The following is a 19163-nucleotide window of genomic DNA, read 5'->3' as shown; positions in this document are numbered from 1 at the left end:
CCCCTACCACATCACATTAGACTGCAGGGCTCCTTCACAACAGGAACCCGGAATGACTTATCTCAGCATCCCCAGTGCCTAGCACAGTACCTGGAATAAAATTTCGGGAAATATTCGCTAAATGAGAATGGATGGCAGGCAAGTAAATATTAATAACTAACAAGAACGATTTTAAGTGCTTTATAATGAATACCTCATTACTCACTAACCTTTTGGAGAGAGGTACCATTATTATTCTCCTTCAGTTGCATAAATGGGATCCTAAGGCAGTCTGACTCCAGAATCCGCACTACCGACCACCGATACTCACTCTTAATTAGAACGATGTCTTCCAAAAATAGTTAACATTTACTAACTACCACGCACCCTGCTAAGCGTTTTCTTCATCCGCTGCCTCGTGAAGTATCTATGACCATTATCGGCCATTTTATAGACAGAAAAATTAAGGTAAATCATGGCCGTCTGACATCAGGGGGCAAGCCCGTAACATGCCTCCTTTCCAGAGAAGCCTGGACAGACTGGTGGGCTGGGCCAGCTGTCCGGACTAAGTCTTTCGGAAACGAGTTGGGGGTAAAAGCCTTTCTCATTTTGTTATTTTAACGACGCAGGGAGGTACCTGGGGGGCTAAATTCCACGACAGGGCAGATGAGGAGGCCGACGTTTGGGGCGCGGAGCCCCAGAAGGAAAGACCGGACTCGGCCGGGACCTAGCGACCAGACCACAGACGCTCGGAGCCTCGAGAGACGACGACCGCGACTCCTCTCACCCGCGAGAAGCCGTCTCCGCCCCTCGTTTTCGACTTGCGCGCCCGGCGCTACACCACGCTGACGCCACCAAGTCTCGCCTCACCGTGACGCAAAACATCCGCGCCGGAAGTGCGCTGCCGGGCGGCCCGGCTGGGGCAGTGCGCAAGGGCCGAGGCCGGAGTAGGGTTTGGGGCCAGCCAAGCTGAGAGGCGGGAGAAGGCCGGGAGGCGAAATCAAAGAGGGACCTCCGTGCCTCGGGGAAAAGAAACTCGGCTACACCTGGTGGGAGCAGGCTCTCTGTGAGATGGCGGGGCCAGAGCTGCTGCTCGACTCCAACATCCGCCTTTGGGTGGTCCTGCCCATCGTTATTATCACCTTCTTTGTGGGCATGATCCGCCACTACGTGTCCATCCTGCTGCAGAGTGACAAGAAGCTCACCCAGGAACAAGTCTCCGACAGGTCAGCGCCTTCCCTCTCCGGCGGCCTCACTCCCCCGTGACCTTGGGCAAGAAAGTACAGGGGTTTTATCAGTTTGTCCGGGTTCACATCGCGCTCCCCCTGGCTGGGTGACCTTGGCTGTGTTGCTTCTGTGTTTCACTTTCGTCATCTGTAAAATGAGGATAACGGGACATGCCTCATAGAGCAGGCGTGGGGATTAACTTTTATATGAAGGCTACAAAGCCTTTAGTACGGGGCTTGGGGCGTATTAAGTGCTCAAAAAAATTGTTGCTGTTAATGTTGTTAGGCCAGTCGCTAACCCTCTTATCAATGAACTATATAGGAGGTGGGTGTGTTTATACTACCCGTTTTACCAAACTACTGTGGTGGTCAGCTAAGATTAAGTAACCAAGTGCTGTGCAAATGTAAAACTGCCATAGAGATGTGAGGGATTGTAATTATCATTTCCCTTCCAAGAATAGAGGCAACTTGTTACTCATGTGCTTCATTACAGTATTTATCTGTGGGGAGAGGTAATTTGAGATGATTTTAGGAATCTAGACGTGTGCCCCCTCCATATTAAAATAAAAAACATTTTCCAGCCAATCGTTGTGATTATTTTCAGAGACCTTCCCAGGTAAATGTTGCTGTTTCTTTAACACTTCCGTAACACTTATTAATCTCCCATTTTAAGAAAGAGCAAGCCTCAGAACTTTCCACAGGCAGTGGTATCTTGCTAAAATTTATTAAATTTTGTTTTCATTGTATTTATGTTAAAAGTTCTATTTGTGGCAACTAATACTGTTTTTCCATTGGTTGGCAATTTCGATATTTATTTTAAAACATGTAAGTAGAAAAAGTTGACACGTAAAAAACACTAACTTTTTAAGAGTAGAAGTGCTAAATAAGACAAAAATCATAACCATGGAATGAGAGTGACTGAAGTTTGGGAAGCACTGCTTTATCATTTTCAGTTGTACTTCCCAATATGCTGAGAATAATAACAAACCAACATTTCTACCCATGCTAAGCACTTGCATTTATTAACTTATTTAAAATTCAGAGCAACTCTATGAGATAGATGCTGCTGTCCCGTTTTACAGAGACAGAGGCTTAAGAGGTTTCATGTTCACAAAGGGTGACATTCATGACTTGAGGCCACATTTTCTGGTTCCCAAATCTGGAGTTCTTTCCACTACACCACAGCAGCCACTTCAATTATTTTCCTGTGGCATCAGTTTCAGAACTGATGAGAACCGATCTCCTAGAGATAACCTGAAGTTAGTTCACCAAAGAAAGGATGGCTATAGAAAGATGCAATATGACGTTTATTATTGACACCAGTTATGGAAAGAATAAGTTACAAGGATGAAAGATACAGCATAGTCAATGGTATTGTAATAGCGGTGTATGGTGGCCTATGGTAGCTGCACATTTGAGCGTAGCACAATGTACAGAGTTGTCAAATCACTGTTTTGTACACCTGAAACTAATGTGACACTGTGTCGACTATGCTTCACTAACAAAAATGACATAATGCTCTAGTTGTAACACTAAGGAACAATAAAAACTAATTTAATTTTTATTTCATAAGTGCTTGTTCACAATGATCCTAAAAAGCGTAATGCAAAAGTCACAGCATGCGCCTCACTGTAAAATCACCTTAAGTGGAACAGGTTCAACTGTAGGCTGATACAGTGTGTTAGCTACTTAGATACTACACAAGGGAGTGTTTTGGATGTGATTTTACTAAATGTTGAACTACTCTTGATAAAGTTCTGAACAAAACAAAGTGCAATTTTCCCTATATATACTTGGTAGTTGCATACCTGGAAATTGAATATATATAAAAATCACTTGCTCCTTCCCCTGTCCAAAAAAAAGAAAAAAAAATGGAATTAGGTTTGAGGCTCAGATAATTAAAAGCAATTCGATGAGATATTCAAAATAGTATAAGATACGAGACAGTTCTTTGAATCGCACAACTGTCTCCAGCGTTGAGGAATACTTAGCATCCCTTTCCTCTAACAAATAAATGACAGTTACATGTTCTTTCTTCTCTGCCCCATCATTTTGACAATCAAAGAAGTTCAACAGGGGCGCCTGGGTGGCTCAGTCGGTTAAGCGTCCAACTTCGGCTCAGGTCATGATCTCACAGTTCGTGAGTTTGAGCCCCACATCGGGCTCTGTGCTGACAGCTTAGAGCCTGGATTCTGCTTCAAATTCTATGTCTCCCTCTCTCTCTGCTCCTCCCCCGCTCATGCTCTGTCTCTCTCTCCTTCAAAAATAAATAAAAACATTAGGGGTGCCTGGGTGGCTCAGTTGGTTGAGCGTCCCACTTCAGCTCAGGTCATGATCTCGCGGTCTGTGAGTTTGAGCCCTGTGTTGGCCTCTGTGCTGACAGCTCAGAGCCTGGAGCCTGCTTCGGATTCTGTGTCTCACTCTCTCTCTCTGCCCACCCTCCCCACCCCCCCCCCCCCCCCGCTCATGCTCTGTCTCTCTCTCTTCTCTCTCTCTGTCAAAAATAAATAAACATTAAAAAAATTTTTTTTAAACATTAAAAAAAGAAAAGTTTGACAGATTTCCAGAAGGCCACCTACAGGACAGTACCATCCCCATGCAGGACCACTGTCTTGGAGAAAACTCAAACATCTCTGGTCATAATTATTCCTTCCTTTATGTGAGGTATCTAGACCATGCTAGTTCTGACATGGTGTGACAGTACCCCACCAAGTTATCCTTTGAACTCGGATAGAATGCTGAGCACTTGGTTCTAAACCTGCCAAAAACCAAGGCAAAGTGTTTTCTGGTTGTAAAACACTCCTCTAACTCAGTATAAGTTGGGGCGCCTCTGTGGCTCAGTCACTTAAGCATCCTACTTCAGCTCAGGTCATGATCTCTCAGTTCAACCTCTGCATTAGGCTCTGTCTGACAGGCCAAAGCCTGGAGACTGCTTCAGATTCAGTGTCTCCCTCTCTCTGTGCCCCTCCCCCTCTTGTGCTGTGTCTGTCTCTCTCAAAAATAAATAAGCATTAAAATATAATAGATAAATACAGTATAAGTGTCTGTTAGACTGAATGGTCACAAAATGGGACATTTGGTTTCATAAATTATTAAGCTTCTAGTGCCTCAAAACTTACTAAAATTTTTCTAAAATATATTAAACCAAAATGGAAAGATATATAGATAAAATATATTAGAACATAGTTAGGAATAGAATGTATGTAAAAAATGGTGCTCAAGCTCAAAGAATATACTGACTCTTAGGAAAGGAAAAAAAAAACTCAGGTCTTTAATATATGATTAAACCCCAGTTTGAGAAATACCAACTTTAAAAACTAAAGCTTCCTTTTAAGAAAAGTGTTTCAATTGCAAATTAGCAATGCAAGAGAGCCACTTTGTCTTTATAACCAGTATGAGAACTTATTTTTCAATAGTAGTAAAAATGGGGGCGCCTGGGTGGCTCAGAGGTTAAGCGTCGGACCTTGGCTCAGGTCATGATCTCACAGGTTCATGAGTTCAAGCCCCGTGTCCAGCTCTGTGCTGACAGAGCCTGGAGCCTGCTTTAGATTCTGTCTCCCTCTCTCTCTGCCCCTCCCCCCTGTCCATCTCTGTCTCAAAAGTAAATACTTAAAAAAAACCAGCAAAAATGTAAAATTAAAAATGTCTTGTAGCATTTGCAGACCTCAGAGAAAGTGAGTGTTTAGAATATACAAGATAATTTAAGTTTACCTTGATTTAGGGTTGAAATGCTTCAGGGTCATGGTTTTAACCCCAATTCTACGAAATTGCTCAGCAGTGTAAGTATAGGAGATGTACCTGAGTTTCTTTGATCACAGTATCTGCAGAAGTTCTGAATTATCTATGCTGAACAAGTTTTTATTGAGGACCTGTTATGTGCCCTGTGCTGTACCATATGCTGTGGGGTATAAGATAAGACAAGGTCAAGACCCTACTGTCAGGGAGTTTCAGTCCAAGAGATAAAACATGCAAAAGAAAAATAACAAATACCATTAACCTGGTGCTTAGGATATGCCAAATACAGTGGTAATCACTTTAAACAAAATAACATGTATGAAGAACTCAGTTTAAAATCCTCAGTATTTCTCCTTTTTTTTTTTTTTTAAAGTACTCCACACGCAACATGGGGCTCGAACTCACAACCCTGAGATAAGGAATTACATGCTCCACATGGGGCGCCTGCGTGGCTCAATCGGTTAGGCGACATACTTTGGCTCAGGTCATGATCTCACAGTTTGTGAATTTGAGCCCCACGTCGTCAGGCTCTGCATTGACAGCTCGGACCCTGGAACCCATTTCAGATTCTGTGTCTCCCTCTCTCTGCCCCTCCTCCTGCTCACACTCTGTCTCTCTTTCCTTCAAAAATAAACAAACATTCAAAAAAAATTAAAAAAAAAAAAAAAGAATTACATGCTCCACAAACTGAGCCAGACATGTACCCACTCTTTTTTTTAAATTGTGGTAAAATATACATAACATAAAGTTTACCATTTTAACTATGTTTAAGTATACAATTTAGTGGCATTAAGTACATTTTCACTGTTGTGCCATCATCCGTCATCTGCTTCCACAGTATTTTCATCATCCCAAACAAACTCTGAACATACTAAGTAATAACTTTCCATCCCGTCTCCACCCACTTTCTGCAACCAGCATTCTTTTTGTCTTTATGAGTTTGACTACTCTAGATACCTTATGTAAGTGGAATCATACAATATTTGTCCCCCTGTGCCCATCTTATTTTACTTAGCACAGCATTTTCAAGGTTCATCTGTATTGTAGCATGTCATAATTTCAGGGTTTTTTTACAGCTATGTGAAATGTAGAATATGACAATTTGACATACATATACTTTCTGAATTGATTACCATAATCCAGTTAATTAACATATATATGACCTCACATACTTTTTTTTTAATTGATGTTGAGAATGCTTAAGGTCTACTCTTTTAGTAAATTTCAAGTACATTACACAGTTTTATGAACTCTAGTCACCATACTGTATGTTAAATCCCCAGAGCTTACTCATCTTCTAACTGTACCTTTTGGCCAGCATCTGTCCATCTCCCTCAGCCCCCAGTAACCACCATTCTATTTTCTTTTTGACTTTTTTTTTTTTTTATTCCATATAAAAGTGAGGTCATACAGTGTTTGTCTTTCTCTGTCTGGCTAATTTCACTTAGCATAATGCCCTCAAGTTTCAACCATGTTGTTGCAGATGGCGGGATCTCCTTTCTTGTGGCTGATAATATTCCATTGTGTTTATATATGTATATGTACTACTGAACTTTGTGTTTAAATATGATTACATTGGTAAATTTTATATTATGTATTTTTTGCCACAATTAAAAAAATACAGTGGGACCCATGTGGCCTTATGTATAGTGTGGCTCTTGTGTATCTCTCAAGTCTCATTTTCACCATGTTTTCTGTAGTTCTCTTTCTTCTAGCCATGTGGCCTTTTCTCAGGTCCTCAAAGACATAGTGCTTATGCCTGCCTCAGGGCTTTTGTCCATGCCGTTCCCTCCAGCACTTTGCCAAGGTAATCTCTAGTCATCCTTAAGATTCCAACTTAGTCATACATCCTCATCAAAGCTTTTTTCCAGACCCTGACTTCCTAGACTTGATCAAATCCCTGTATTATACACTCCCATCATATCCATCTCTCCTTCCTAGGACATAACAGGAGAATTTCACATTTATTCTTATGGTTATTTGATCAATGTCTTTCTCTCCCACTAGACTTTAACCTTTATGAGGTATTTGCTTTTTGATCACTGTTGTTCATGCACTTAATATGGTACATGGCATTCAGAAGCTCAAAAAGTATTTGTCTAAGAATAAATCTGTTGTTGTACAGAATATGAAAGGAGACATGGGGAATTTAAATGACTCACCCAAGGTCACATAGCTAATAAGTGGCAGAGCCAGGATGTGAACCCATCTGTCCAACTCCAGAGCTTAAATTTTTTTTAATGTTTATTTATTTTTGAGAGAGAGTGCACACGCACGGGCGCACACATGAGCAGGGGAGGGACAGAGAGAGAGGGAGACACAGAATCCAAAGCAGGCTCCAGGCTCCCAGCTGTCAGCACAGAACCCGACGCATAGCTCGAAACACCGCACTGCGAGATCATGACCTGAGTTGAAGTCAGATGCTCAACCAACTGAGCCATCCAGGCGCCCCCAGAGCTTAAATTTTTACTGTTACTCTAGACTCAGTGCTGCCTAAACATCAGTGAAGGTCCAGTTTTTTGATTTTTTGATTTCCAATCGATCATAGACTGGTGCTTTTGTAAGATATTTTAGTATATATTTGGATGTTGTGGAATAACAAATTAATGTAAAGGTTTTTTTTAATATGTTGTTTTGGTTTTGGGTTTTTTCTTTTTTTATTTTAGAGAGCACACAGGTGCACAAGCGGGGGAGAAGGACAGAGGGAGACAGAGAGAGAATCCCATGCAGGTTCCACACTCAGCACAGAGCCCAACATGGGATTCAATCCCACAACCCTGGGATCATGACCCAAGCCGGAATCAAGAGTCAAATGCTCAACCAACTGAGCCACCCAGGCGCCCCTATAAAAGTTTCTAAACACTTACTCTCAATGTCTGCACTTAACCTCGTCACAGACCAGCATTGGTACGTAGGCCACACTTGGAGTAACTTTAGATTAGCTCCCAGGGACAGAACATATTACATGTCACCTCTGTAGGCCTGGGTATAGAGCCAATGAAGTCAAGAGGAGGAAGACCAGAGAGAATTCCATGAGGGCACCAGGCAGTTTCATGGAGAAGGTGGGGCTTGAAGAAGGTGTTAACATATGATGGGGTAGAACTCCTGAATGAGAGTGGCACTAGAGCATTCCCAGCAGATGGAGAGGCTAGAATATGCATATGGTGACAAGGGGACCCTAAGGGGACTGACTGACTGATTAGAGCAGGTGGTTTATACTAAGGAGGAGAGAGAGCAGGTCTTTTCTGCCCACTGGTCCTATCCTGTGCTTTAACAAAATCACCTTTTTTGCACAAAACAAAACAAAACAAACAAACAAAACACCTAAGGAGGAGAGAGAAAACTAGGCACACAGTTTTCATTTTGTTCATTTCTGTCTGCTTTTTTTTCACTTTTCAAGAAGGATTTCCATTAACTTGAGGTTTTTTCCCCCCAATAAAACAACTTTTGAAAACCTAGCCAACATTAGTATTTTGATCTCTGTTCTGTATGGTATGTTTATCTTAGCACCACCCACTTGTATCACTATTATTCTATTATCTTTAATGATTTTATATTCAGAAATCACCAAATGATGTACTAATTCAGGAAACGTTTATTGAGAGTTTACTAGCAGTCTGAATCGTGATGGAATTTCTTCTATTTGTTGTCTGTCAGATAGCAACCCTGTCAAATCCTGTAGTCATGTCTCTGTAGGGTTTAAAAAGTTTGTTCTTTTATCTTCACCCTTCCTCCCTCCTCCTGCCCTCACATCTTCTGAGGAGCATCCAACTGTTACTCTTTTTCACTCAGAGAAAGTTCCTTCTTAGCTTATTATAAAGGAAGAAAGAGCAGAGTGTGATGTTCCAAATGTGTCTTCCTAAGAAATCTTTAGTCATGAACACTGACTTCTGAAAAATGCTTCTTTGTAAACCTAATTGTTGGGTTAAATATGTTATATTGGTTTTAAGGACACTCGTATTTTGACAAGTGTCCCCACAGGACTGTTGCCAAATAGGCCCTCTCTTGTGTTTAAATAGGTCTACTTTTATTCTCTCGTTTTCTTCTAGTGTTTCGGTTTTAAAAATCTCATTGTCTTGGTTGTATTTTTCAGTCAAGTCCTAATTCGAAGCAGAGTCCTCAGGGAAAATGGAAAATACATTCCCAAACAGGTACTCATTTATCTTTTATTAAAAGCTCCCCAATTCACTGTTGAAGGCAGTAGATATCTGAATGTTTTATAAGGGGACTCTTTGGGGAAAGCTGAAGTCTGGCAAATCTGTAATTAAGCTGTGGTCTGGTGGTGTCTACTGTCATTGTGACCTCACCCTTCTTAGGAAATTGTTTTTAAATGTGACTCAGCTAAAGTGTCAGGTTGGCTGCCAGCTCTGAGTGCAACAGCCTATTCCAAAGGCCTTCTGACTCAACCTCTGGGGAATAATTTGACAGTTTGCTATGTCACAGTTTTAAAACTTAAAAAGCTCTCTTTTCTACTAGTCTTTCTTGACACGAAAATATTACTTCAACAACCCAGAGGATGGATTTTTCAAAAAAACTAAAAGGAAGGTAGTGCCTCCTTCTCCTATGACTGGTATGTTGATTCCTTCTGTCATCTTTAAGGAAGATACTTAACATGAGTTGGGGGGAGGGGAGGGAGGATGCTGATTTATTGAAATGTTAAATTGTGTAAGATAGTAATCTAAGGGACCTTAGAGATATCTAGTATGGGGAACCTATGCAAGTGGAGTTCTCTTTTTCAAATAAATCTTCTGGGAACCCCAGTGTATAAAGTGGATTTTTTAAAAAGAGCTCTCGTCTGGGGGTGAGGAGGCTAGAGCCACCGTCCCTGTGTCTTCTTCCCTTTGCTGTTCCCCAGGACCCAGGGCTCTGCGGAGCAGAGTCGGAAAAGCATCCCAGTCCCAGCTCCCACCCAGTGCCTGGATCCTGTTGCTGACAGATGGCCACCCGGCTTCTGCCTGAATGAGGAGGAGCTCTTACCACTCCCCCAGCCCAGCCATTTCTTTGTCAGACATGATTGCTTGGCCCACCCTACAGTTTTTGCTCTCACAGATTTCTTCCACTCATCCCAGTCATGGGAAAAAATGTAGCACTTTTAAAGTAAAACAGAATAATTTATTATTCTGTATTGGCTGTTCTCGCATTTTAATACCCATTTCTCTAGGTAAGAAACCCAGACAGAAGGTACTGGAATTGATTTTAATAAATCTTTTAGAAAACCCATAAGAAACAAGACCTTTACGTGTGTGAAAAGATACTTGACTTCGCTAAAATCCACAGGATGAAAATTAGAACAAGACGTCCTTTTTAGACTGTTAAACTGGCAAAGATCGAAAGCTTGACAAAGCTGATACTGTCAAGGTCATGGGAAGTCAGGCCCTCTCACTATTGTTGAAAGACAGTCTGACAGTATCTGTCAATTTTAAATGTTCAAACCCCTTGACCTAGAAATTCTTCTAAGAGTTTCTCTTACAGAAACACTTACATAAACATGCAGATTTATGTACTAGGTAGTTGTTGGCAACAGTGTTTATTGTAAAAAAGAAAAAAAATTAGAAATAACCTATAGATCCACCCAAAAGTAGTGTGACCACACACAGTAGACTCCTATGAAGACACTGAAAACAGTAAGAGAGGGACATTATACCAGTCACAATATATTTATCTTTTCAAAATTAAGGAGTAGAATTTAAGCATAGTATCCTTTAACTGTGTATATATAAAGAGAAACTATTGTGTATATACATATATGTGCATATTTTATATATGTATGTATAAAGATGGAAAGATATGCAACAGACAGTTAAAAGTGTTTAGAGAGTGGGCTCAGAGAAACTGTCTAAATCTTATGTTTCCATGTCATTTGAATTTTTTACATTGAACTTGTGTATTACTTTAATTATCAAATAAGGGGCACCTGCTGGCTCAGTCAGAGGAGCCTGTGACTCTTGATCTCAGGGTCATGAGTTTGTGCCCCACGGTGGGTGTAGAGATTACTTAAATAAATAAACATTTAAAAAAATAAGATTTACACAAAATCAGGAAGAAGTCTTTGTCGACAGTCATAAAATGTAGTGGTCTCTTGTTTTTGTTATAGATCCCACTATGCTCACAGACATGATGAAAGGCAATGTAACAAATGTTCTCCCTATGATTCTTATTGGTGGATGGATCAACATGACATTCTCAGGCTTTGTCACAAGTAAGTTATAGACCCAGAATACTTCAGGTTTACTTCATCTATGATCCTTTCCCATGTCCTTGTTCAGAGAAATCCCAGTGCTGTTGAGACACTAATATAATGGGTCCCATATTCTCTATTGGAAACTAATCACATTCTTTGAATAAAAAAATTTAATATCCTGTGATTTTTTGTCTCTTATTCCAAACTCATGGTAAGTTCATGATATGGATGCTTTTTCAAATAGGAATTTAAACAAATGGCTTGCTCATTTGTATCCAAAATTAATTCTAGTTAAGTAGGATGAAGGGAAGCATGTTTTGACTTTATTTTCTAGGTGTTGGGGTGAGTTGTTTGTCTTTGTTTATAATTTTTTTGAATCAATTTTGTTTCTTAGTAACATAGTTCTCTATGTGTACATGTTCCAATTTGGGTTTAACAGATTAGTGCAAGTTTCTTTTCTGATTGTAGGTCATAGCTCAGAGTCCCTGCTTCGCAAGCATTGGAGAAGCTGGTGTTCAAGGAACTATAACAGAGTGACATCTGACAGTTATTTTTTCAGAAATTGACACAAATTTCCTGGTAGAAATCATTTTCCAAACTGTGTATGGTACAGAGTTCCCACCTCATCAGGGAAAGATTACATGTATCCACACTTAAACTATTCTTAAAAAAGCAAGGAGGGATTGTGAACTTTTTCTCTCTTTTCTGCAGCCAAAGTCCCATTTCCACTGACCCTCCGTTTTAAACCTATGCTACAGCAAGGAATTGAACTACTCACATTAGATGCATCCTGGTAAGAACTTTCTTTCCTTTATAAAAACACAAACCAAAATCTAAAAGTGGTGTTGCCTAAAGAACAAGATTTGTAATTTGCACACTTCACTGGAATAGGTTTTTGGTTTTTCTCATTGAAACTCCACTCAAAATGCCAGGGGTGGATTATGCCAACTGTTACCTACCCCGAATGATTTCTTTACATTCTCTGATTTCTTTGTATACTCTTTGGGTGATAGAAAAGTGTGAACTATGTTAATGCTAAAATAACTCCCTACGTTGTTTCACTTTTGCTCTCTAGGGTGAGTTCTGCATCTTGGTACTTCCTCAATGTCTTTGGGCTTCGGAGCATTTACTCTCTGATTCTGGGCCAAGATAATGGTAAGAAATACGTTGTGTTTAATAAGCAAATATTTTGATAGACGAATCATTCACGCCAGGGCCAGAAGACTCACATAGTTTGTGCTATTTGTTGACATAGTTCAGTACAATGCTTCACTCCTTAAACTTATTCTTAAGTTTCTAAGGTATCCTACAAGAGTCTTAAAAATTCCAGGGTCAGGGTGCCTGGGGAGCTCAGGCGGTGGAGCATGTGACTCTTGATCTCAGGGTTGTTAAGTTCAAGACCCACGTTGGGTATAAAGATGACTCAAAAATAAAATCTTAAAAAAAAAAAAAAAAAATCCAGGGTCACCTGAAGATCTGAACTCTGTGGCAATCACAGGGACAATATTTAGTTCCCTGAAGTCTGATACCCTCATGTGAGGAATCCAGGACCAGTGATGCAAGCCTGTAAGCTGAAGCTGAAAGAAGGCCTGGTTTGGCCAGTTGGTTCATTGACCTGCGTTCTTGCCAACACCAATCCTGGCTCTCCTGTTTAATGGCTGGGACCTCGGGCAAGTTACTTAACCACTCTAATCCTCTGCCTGTTTGTACCTTAGAGACCTTAATAAGTAATTTCAGGGTAGGTTGTTAGGAGATGAGGTAGACTATGTAAAGCACTCCTGACATGAAGTAGTTGCTCAATAACTGATAGATGTTGTTATTGTTTAAATTTGAAAGAAAGTTTAGCACTTCCTTTGGTTATCTTCTGTTATTCCCCTGCCCATTTTTCAGGAGAGGTAAGTGACTTTCCCTAGGACACATAGCCAGTGTGTGGCAGGGCCAGTTGTGGTTCTGTAACACACCACTGAGCAACTGCAAGTATTGTGTAAGGGCCGTTCTTCCCTGAGGGTGCTGGGTGCTTGCTGAACCCTGGCACTCATGTAGGTGTATCTTACCCTGCAGCCGCTGACCAGTCACGGATGATGCAGGAGCAGATGACTGGAGCAGCCATGGCCATGCCTGCAGACACCAACAAAGCTTTCAAGGTACACTTACATCTCCTTCTAGCTTCACTGAAGCTCTGAAAGGCATTACCAGACAGTTACTTTAAAGATAAGTTCCCTGAAGTGAGTGTAGTATGTGTGGTTCCATCATTTAAATTTAAATTTAAATTTAGCAAAAAAATGTATTTTAAAAGTTTACATGTTTCTTGTTCCTGAGACAGCTGTTAAGCGAATTGGAGATTCTTGGTACTTTTACTAGTTTTTAAATGTTCACACAAATTTAACCCACACTGTAAATGAAGCTGTAAAAACAGTCCTTTCAGAGGCAGCAGGTAAACTTTTAGAATATTTTGAACTGTTTGGACCCTGTGGACATCAGATACAAATTTCATTTAAAAAAAATCGATACTTAGAGCCTTTTCATGAAATGACTGTGGAATATATCCAGTGTATATATCCAGTATAATTTTTGTACAGAAAAACATCACTAATTTTTCATGATAAATACTAGAAATGGGGGGCTCAGTTAGTTAAGCGTCCAACTCTTGATTTCAGCTCAGGTCATGATCTCAACAGTTCGTGGAATTGAGCCCTACAGCAGGCAGTGTGGAGCCTGCTTGGGATTCTGTCTTTCTTTCCCTCTCTCTCTGCCCCTCCCCTGCTTGGGCTCTCTCTCTCAACATAAATAAATTTAAAAAACAAACAAACAAACAAACTAGAAATAGAAGAGAACTTGCTCATCTCTATGAAAGGCATCTAATGAAAAACCCACAGCTAACTCTGGTGAAACACTAACAGCTTTTCCTCAACAATTAGGGACAAGATAGGTACATCCACTCCTGCCACTTCTCTTCAACATTGTGCTGGATGATCTAGCCAGGGCAGTTAGGCAAGAAAAAGAAATAAAAGACATCCACGGTACAAAGGAAGAAGAGGGGCACCTGGGTGGCTCAATCGGTTGAGCATCCAATTTCGGCTCAGGTCATGACCTCACGGTTCATGAGTTCAGGCCCCATATTGGGCTCTGTGCTAACAGCTCAGAGCCTGGACCCTGCTTCAGATTCTGTGTCTTCCTGTCTCTCTGACCCTCCCCTGCTCACATCTGTCTCTCTCAAAAATGAATAAACATTAAAAAAAATTTTTTTTTAAAGAAAGAAGAAAACTACCTCCATTTGCAGATAACATTGTCTTTTATACAGACTATTGTAAGGAGCCCCCAAGGTAAACTATTAGAGGTAACAAACAAGTCCAACAAGGTTTTAGAAGATGCAAAATAAATATGCAAAAATTCAGTTGTATTAAGGGGCCCCTGGGTGGCTCAGTCAGTTAAGTGTCTGACTTTAGCTCAGGTTATGACCTGATGGTTTGTGAGTTCAGGCCCCACATCAGGCTCTCTGCTGTCAGCACAGAGCCTGCTTTAGATCCTCTGTCCCCGTTTCTCTCTGACCTTTCCCTACTTGTGCTCTCTCTGTCTCTCTCAAAATAAATAAATAAACTTAAAAAAAATTTTTTTAACTTCTAATTAAAAAGTTAAAAAAAACAGTTGTATTTATACACACTGGTAATAAAGAATCTGAAAATGAAATTAAGAAAACAGTTCCAGGGGCGCCTGGGTGGCGCAGTCGGTTAAGCGTCCGACTTCAGCCAGGTCACGATCTCGCAGTCCGTGAGTTCGAGCCCCGCGTCGGGCTCTGGGCTGATGGCTCAGAGTCTGGAGCCTGTTTCCGATTCTGTGTCTCCCTCTCTCTGCCCCTCCCCCGTTCATGCTCTGTCTCTCTCTGTCCCAAAAATAAATAAAAAACGTTGAAAAAAAAAAAATTAAAAAAAAAGAAAACAGTTCCATTTACAATAGTTTCAAAAAGGATAAAATACTTAGGAACAAACTTAACAGAAGAAAGACAGATTTGTATAGTGACATTACAAAGCATTGCTGAAAGAAATTAAAGACCTGAATGAACGGAAAGACACCCACATTCATGGATTAGAAGACTTAATATTATCAAGATGGCAGTACTCCCAAAATTGATCTACAAATTCAACACAATCCCTATCCAAATTCCACCTGCCTTTCTTGCAGAAATTGACAGGCTGATCCTGAAATACACATGGAAATGCAAGAGATCCAGAATAGCCCAACTAGCATTTAATATGAACAAAGTTGGAAGACTCATACTTCTTCATTTTAAAACCTACTTCAGAGCTACAATAATCAAGACTTTGTGGGACAGGCATAAGGATAGACATACAGATCAATGGAATAGAATTGAAAGGTCAGAAATAAACCCCTACATTTAATATCAATTGACTTTTGACAGAGGTGCCAAGACAGTTTCGTGGGGGAGAGAACAGTCTTAACTGCTTAATGGGTACAGAGTTTCTGTTTCAGGGGATGGAAAATTTGGAAATACATAGTGGTGATGGTTGCACAACATTATGGATGTAATTAATGCCATTGAATTGTATACTTACAAAGGTTAGAAGTGGCAAATTTTATGTTACATATCTTTCTTGCCACAATAAAAAAAGGAAAAACTTTGAATGGTCAAAGACCTAAATGTAAGAGCTAAAACCATAAAACCCTTAGAAGAAAATGTAGTTGTAAAATGTTTGTGATGCTGGATTAGGCAGTGACTTCTTAGATGTAACATTAAAAGCACAAGCAACAAAAGGAAAAGCAGGTAAATGGAACTGGGTCAAAATGAAAACTTTTGTACTTCAAAGGACACCATTAAGAGAAAGAAAAGAGTATCAGAGAAAATGTTTACGAATCATATCTCTAATAAGGGTCTAGTATTCAGAATAAAGAACTCTTAGAACTCAACAATAAAGAGACAACCCAGTTTAAAAGGGGGCAAAAGTTTTGAATAAGAATTTCTCCAAAGAAATTATATAAATACCCAATAATCTCATGAAAGCATGGTCAACATTGTTAGCCACTGGAGAAATGCAAATCAAAACCACAAGGAGATATTACTTCACACTCACTCCATGGTTATAATAAAAACAGATGGACACTAACAGGTATTGACAAGGATGTGGAGAAATTGGAACTGTCCTACTTGCTGGGAATGGTGCAGCCACTTTGGAAAGCAGTTTTAACCTTTCCTAAAAAAGTTATACGTAGCTACCATATGACCCAGCAATTTCACACTTAGGTAAATAACGAAGGCAATTGAAAACCTATGTCCACACAAACTCCTAAGGGCACCTGGAGTTAGTGGAGCATGCAACTCTTGATCTCAAGGTTGTGGGTCCAAGCCCCATGTTGGGTATAGAGATTACTTAAAAATAAAGTCTTAGGGGCACCTGGGTGACTCAATCAGTTGAGCAGCCAGCTCTTGATTTTGGCTCAGGTCATGGTCCTAGGGTTGTGGGATTGAGCCCCACATCAGGCTCTGCATTGGCCACAGAGAGCCTGCTTGGGCTTCTTTCTCTCCCTCTCTATCCCTCTCCTGCTTGTATCATGTGCTTATTCACTCTCTAAATAAATAAACTTAAAAAAATAAAATGAATAAATTAAAACAAAAAAATCTTTTTTTTTTAATGTTTTTTTTTGAGAGAGAAAGAGTCCGTGCAGTCGGGGGAGAAGCAGAGAGAGGGAGACACAGAATCCAAAGCAGACTCCAGGCTCTGAGCTGCCAGCACAGAGCCCGATGTAGGGCTCGAACCCACAAACGGTGAAATCATGACCTGAGCCAAAGTCAGACGCTTAACTGACTGAGCCACCCAGGTGCCCCTAAAATAAAATCTTTAAAAAAAAAAAAAAAGAAAGAAAGAAAAGTTCAGAGCACTAAGAATATTCTAAGAGTAGAAACAATGCACATGTACCGTCATCTTATGAACACGTGAACAAAATGAAACATTTGGGAATAATAGTACAGTGTGTGTACAATGGAAGTATTCAGTGAAATATATAGTCTTAAAAAGGAATGAAGTACTGATACTTGCTACAACAGGAAGGAACCTTGAAAACATCCCAAGTGAAAGAAACCAGTAAGAAAAGGCCACATATTCTATCCTGAATACATGAATCCAAAGATACAGAAAGTAAAGCAGTAGTTGCGCTCTTGCTCTCTCTCAAAATAAATAAATAAAGTAAATTTTAAAAATGGAAAAAAAATGTAATTGGTTACTCACTTAGACAAATTTGTTTTCCTATTTTAGCCTTATTCTCTTCACCTATAAATTGAGCATGGAGGCAGACCGGGCAATTAGCAGTATCTACCTCATAGGATTAAATGAGTTTATACGTGCAAATAGCTTAGTCCAGCTGCTAGGCGGAATAGATGCTCCCAGGTCAGCACTGCTCTTAGTAACAGCCCTCCTCTCCCTGCCCTGGTGTCCTCTTCCTTTGCAGACAGAGTGGGAAGCTTTGGAGCTGACGGATCACCAGTGGGCACTAGATGATGTCGAAGAGGAGCTCATGGCCAAAGACCTCCACTTCGAAGGCATGTTCAAAAAGGAATTACAGACCTCTATTTTTTGAAGACCAAGCAGGGATTTGCTGTATCAGGAACTCAGAGTAGTGCTTGACTTTGTAACTTTGGTTTGAGCTGGAGCCTCTCGGAATAAAAAGGAAGATGCATGAGCTGGCAGGTGTGCAGCAAGAATTGTTCTTGTCTGAGCCGGGTTCCCCTGTATGTCTGAAACTAGAGATTTGAGGAGTCTGTGCTGGATGACTTGCCCAGAAACAGCTGTTTTTAAAATGTTTTACATTTTCCTTCTGATGACTCTAGTAATGAAAGTCAAAGGGGGAATACTCAAGCTAGTAATAATATATAAAACTTAGCGAAACTTCAGTCTTTGGAAAAAGCATTGTCAATTATACCTAGTTATTAAGTGCAATCAGCCTGACTTCTGACCACAGTGAGCGCTTGTTTTCTTGGGATCCAAACACCCTGTGTTTTACCTTTAATTTTTTGTTAGTATTTGTACAACTTTCTTTACACAAATAATACATTTTCATTACTGAAAATTTAGGAGCTATGGATGAGCAAAGTGAAAGCTCCCTGTGTTGTTCCATTTTGAGTCTACAGAGTGACATAGACAGCAAACATGTCAAAACCTGATTCAAATAAGCTCTTTGCAGATTGAATACCCAGGGCTAGGACAGACTTAGCCAGCCTTCTATCTCTTTAACACTGTCCGGTGAAAATCGGCGACACTGAGACACTGCCGGATTCTCAAGTGCCTTTGGGATCATCAAAGATAGGTTACATAATGTGAGGTCTTGAGCTGGAGTTCAGAACATATCAAATCCGTTGACAGATCCACAGTGCTGTACCGAATATGGCTACTCAGTTGAACAAAAGACCTCATTTCCCAGTTATTCTGGGTAAGAGTTTGCATATCGCTGTAAGAAGGGAGAAAGGGCAATTGCTGGCAGACATGTAGTTAAGGGCGACCTAGGAATCATTCTGTCTGGATTAACTGTCCCAGGGAAGTGGCAGGGTGCCATTTCTGTACCAAGAGGCGAATGTAATTTGCATGTTGAACACTGTAATCAAGAACCAACAACTCTTGACTCTACCAATTAAACCATCCTCTTTTCTCTGCCTGTGAAATGTTGCCTCTGTGGGTCACTAACAGCCTTCTGCCACAGTTATGAGTGTCCATTGTGGATCATTGCTGAAGAGTCAAAGATGAAAAAGATGTGACCCTTGCCCTCAAGGAACTCATCGGAGAGACACATAAGAAATTGGTGGTTCTGACCTTCCCCCCTCCAGAGTAATGCACACAGGCACAGACGCACAGAGTTCCCAGACAACTCCAGGAACCTAGTCCAAAGCCTAGTCATAGTGACCTACAGACCTACGCTAAGAAAATCTGACCTTTAAAGATATTTAAAATAGCTGCTTAAACACAATGTTAAAGGAGCAGGGGTCCACAGGGGGAGCTAACCTTTGACCTCGGTCTCAAAAGAGTTCTGCAATGTAGAAG

The 19163-nt window shown here is 40.5% G+C and overlaps 2 protein-coding genes across 5 annotated transcripts in view; one reads left to right on the top strand and one right to left on the bottom strand.

Moving 5' to 3' along the window:
* The window catches only part of FANCD2 (FA complementation group D2), a 62577-nt gene extending 61751 nt beyond the window's left edge, over positions 1–826 (bottom strand). For all 3 annotated transcript variants that reach the window (XM_019428189.2, XM_019428188.2, XM_019428190.2), the window contains exon 1: positions 617–826. The gene's annotated coding sequence lies outside the window, so the exon portion shown is untranslated. The remainder of the gene's footprint in view (positions 1–616) is intronic.
* A 65-nt stretch (positions 827–891) lies between these two features.
* On the top strand, positions 892–18787 carry EMC3 (ER membrane protein complex subunit 3). 2 transcript variants are annotated; one of them, XM_019428191.2, is made up of 8 exons: positions 892–1205; positions 9034–9091; positions 9417–9510; positions 11035–11139; positions 11833–11914; positions 12197–12276; positions 13183–13265; positions 17581–18787. In XM_019428191.2, the coding sequence occupies exons 1-8, from the start codon at positions 1051–1053 to the stop codon at positions 17707–17709; spliced, it is 786 nt and encodes a 261-aa protein (XP_019283736.1). In that variant the 5' UTR covers positions 892–1050; the 3' UTR covers positions 17710–18787. The 2 variants fall into 2 exon arrangements, with proteins under 2 accessions (XP_019283736.1, XP_019283737.1); XM_019428192.2 differs by lacking the exons at positions 892–1205; positions 9034–9091; positions 9417–9510 and adding an exon at positions 9780–10101.
* Positions 18788–19163: the final 376 nt, after the last annotated feature.

Source organism: Panthera pardus, unplaced genomic scaffold (assembly GCF_024362965.1).
Source record: "Panthera pardus isolate Hobbes unplaced genomic scaffold, ASM2436296v1 HiC_scaffold_8, whole genome shotgun sequence".
Classification (NCBI taxonomy): Eukaryota; Metazoa; Chordata; class Mammalia; order Carnivora; family Felidae; genus Panthera; species Panthera pardus.
The sequence above is the reverse complement of the archived record's forward strand: the minus strand, read 5'-3'. Positions and strand labels throughout refer to the sequence as shown.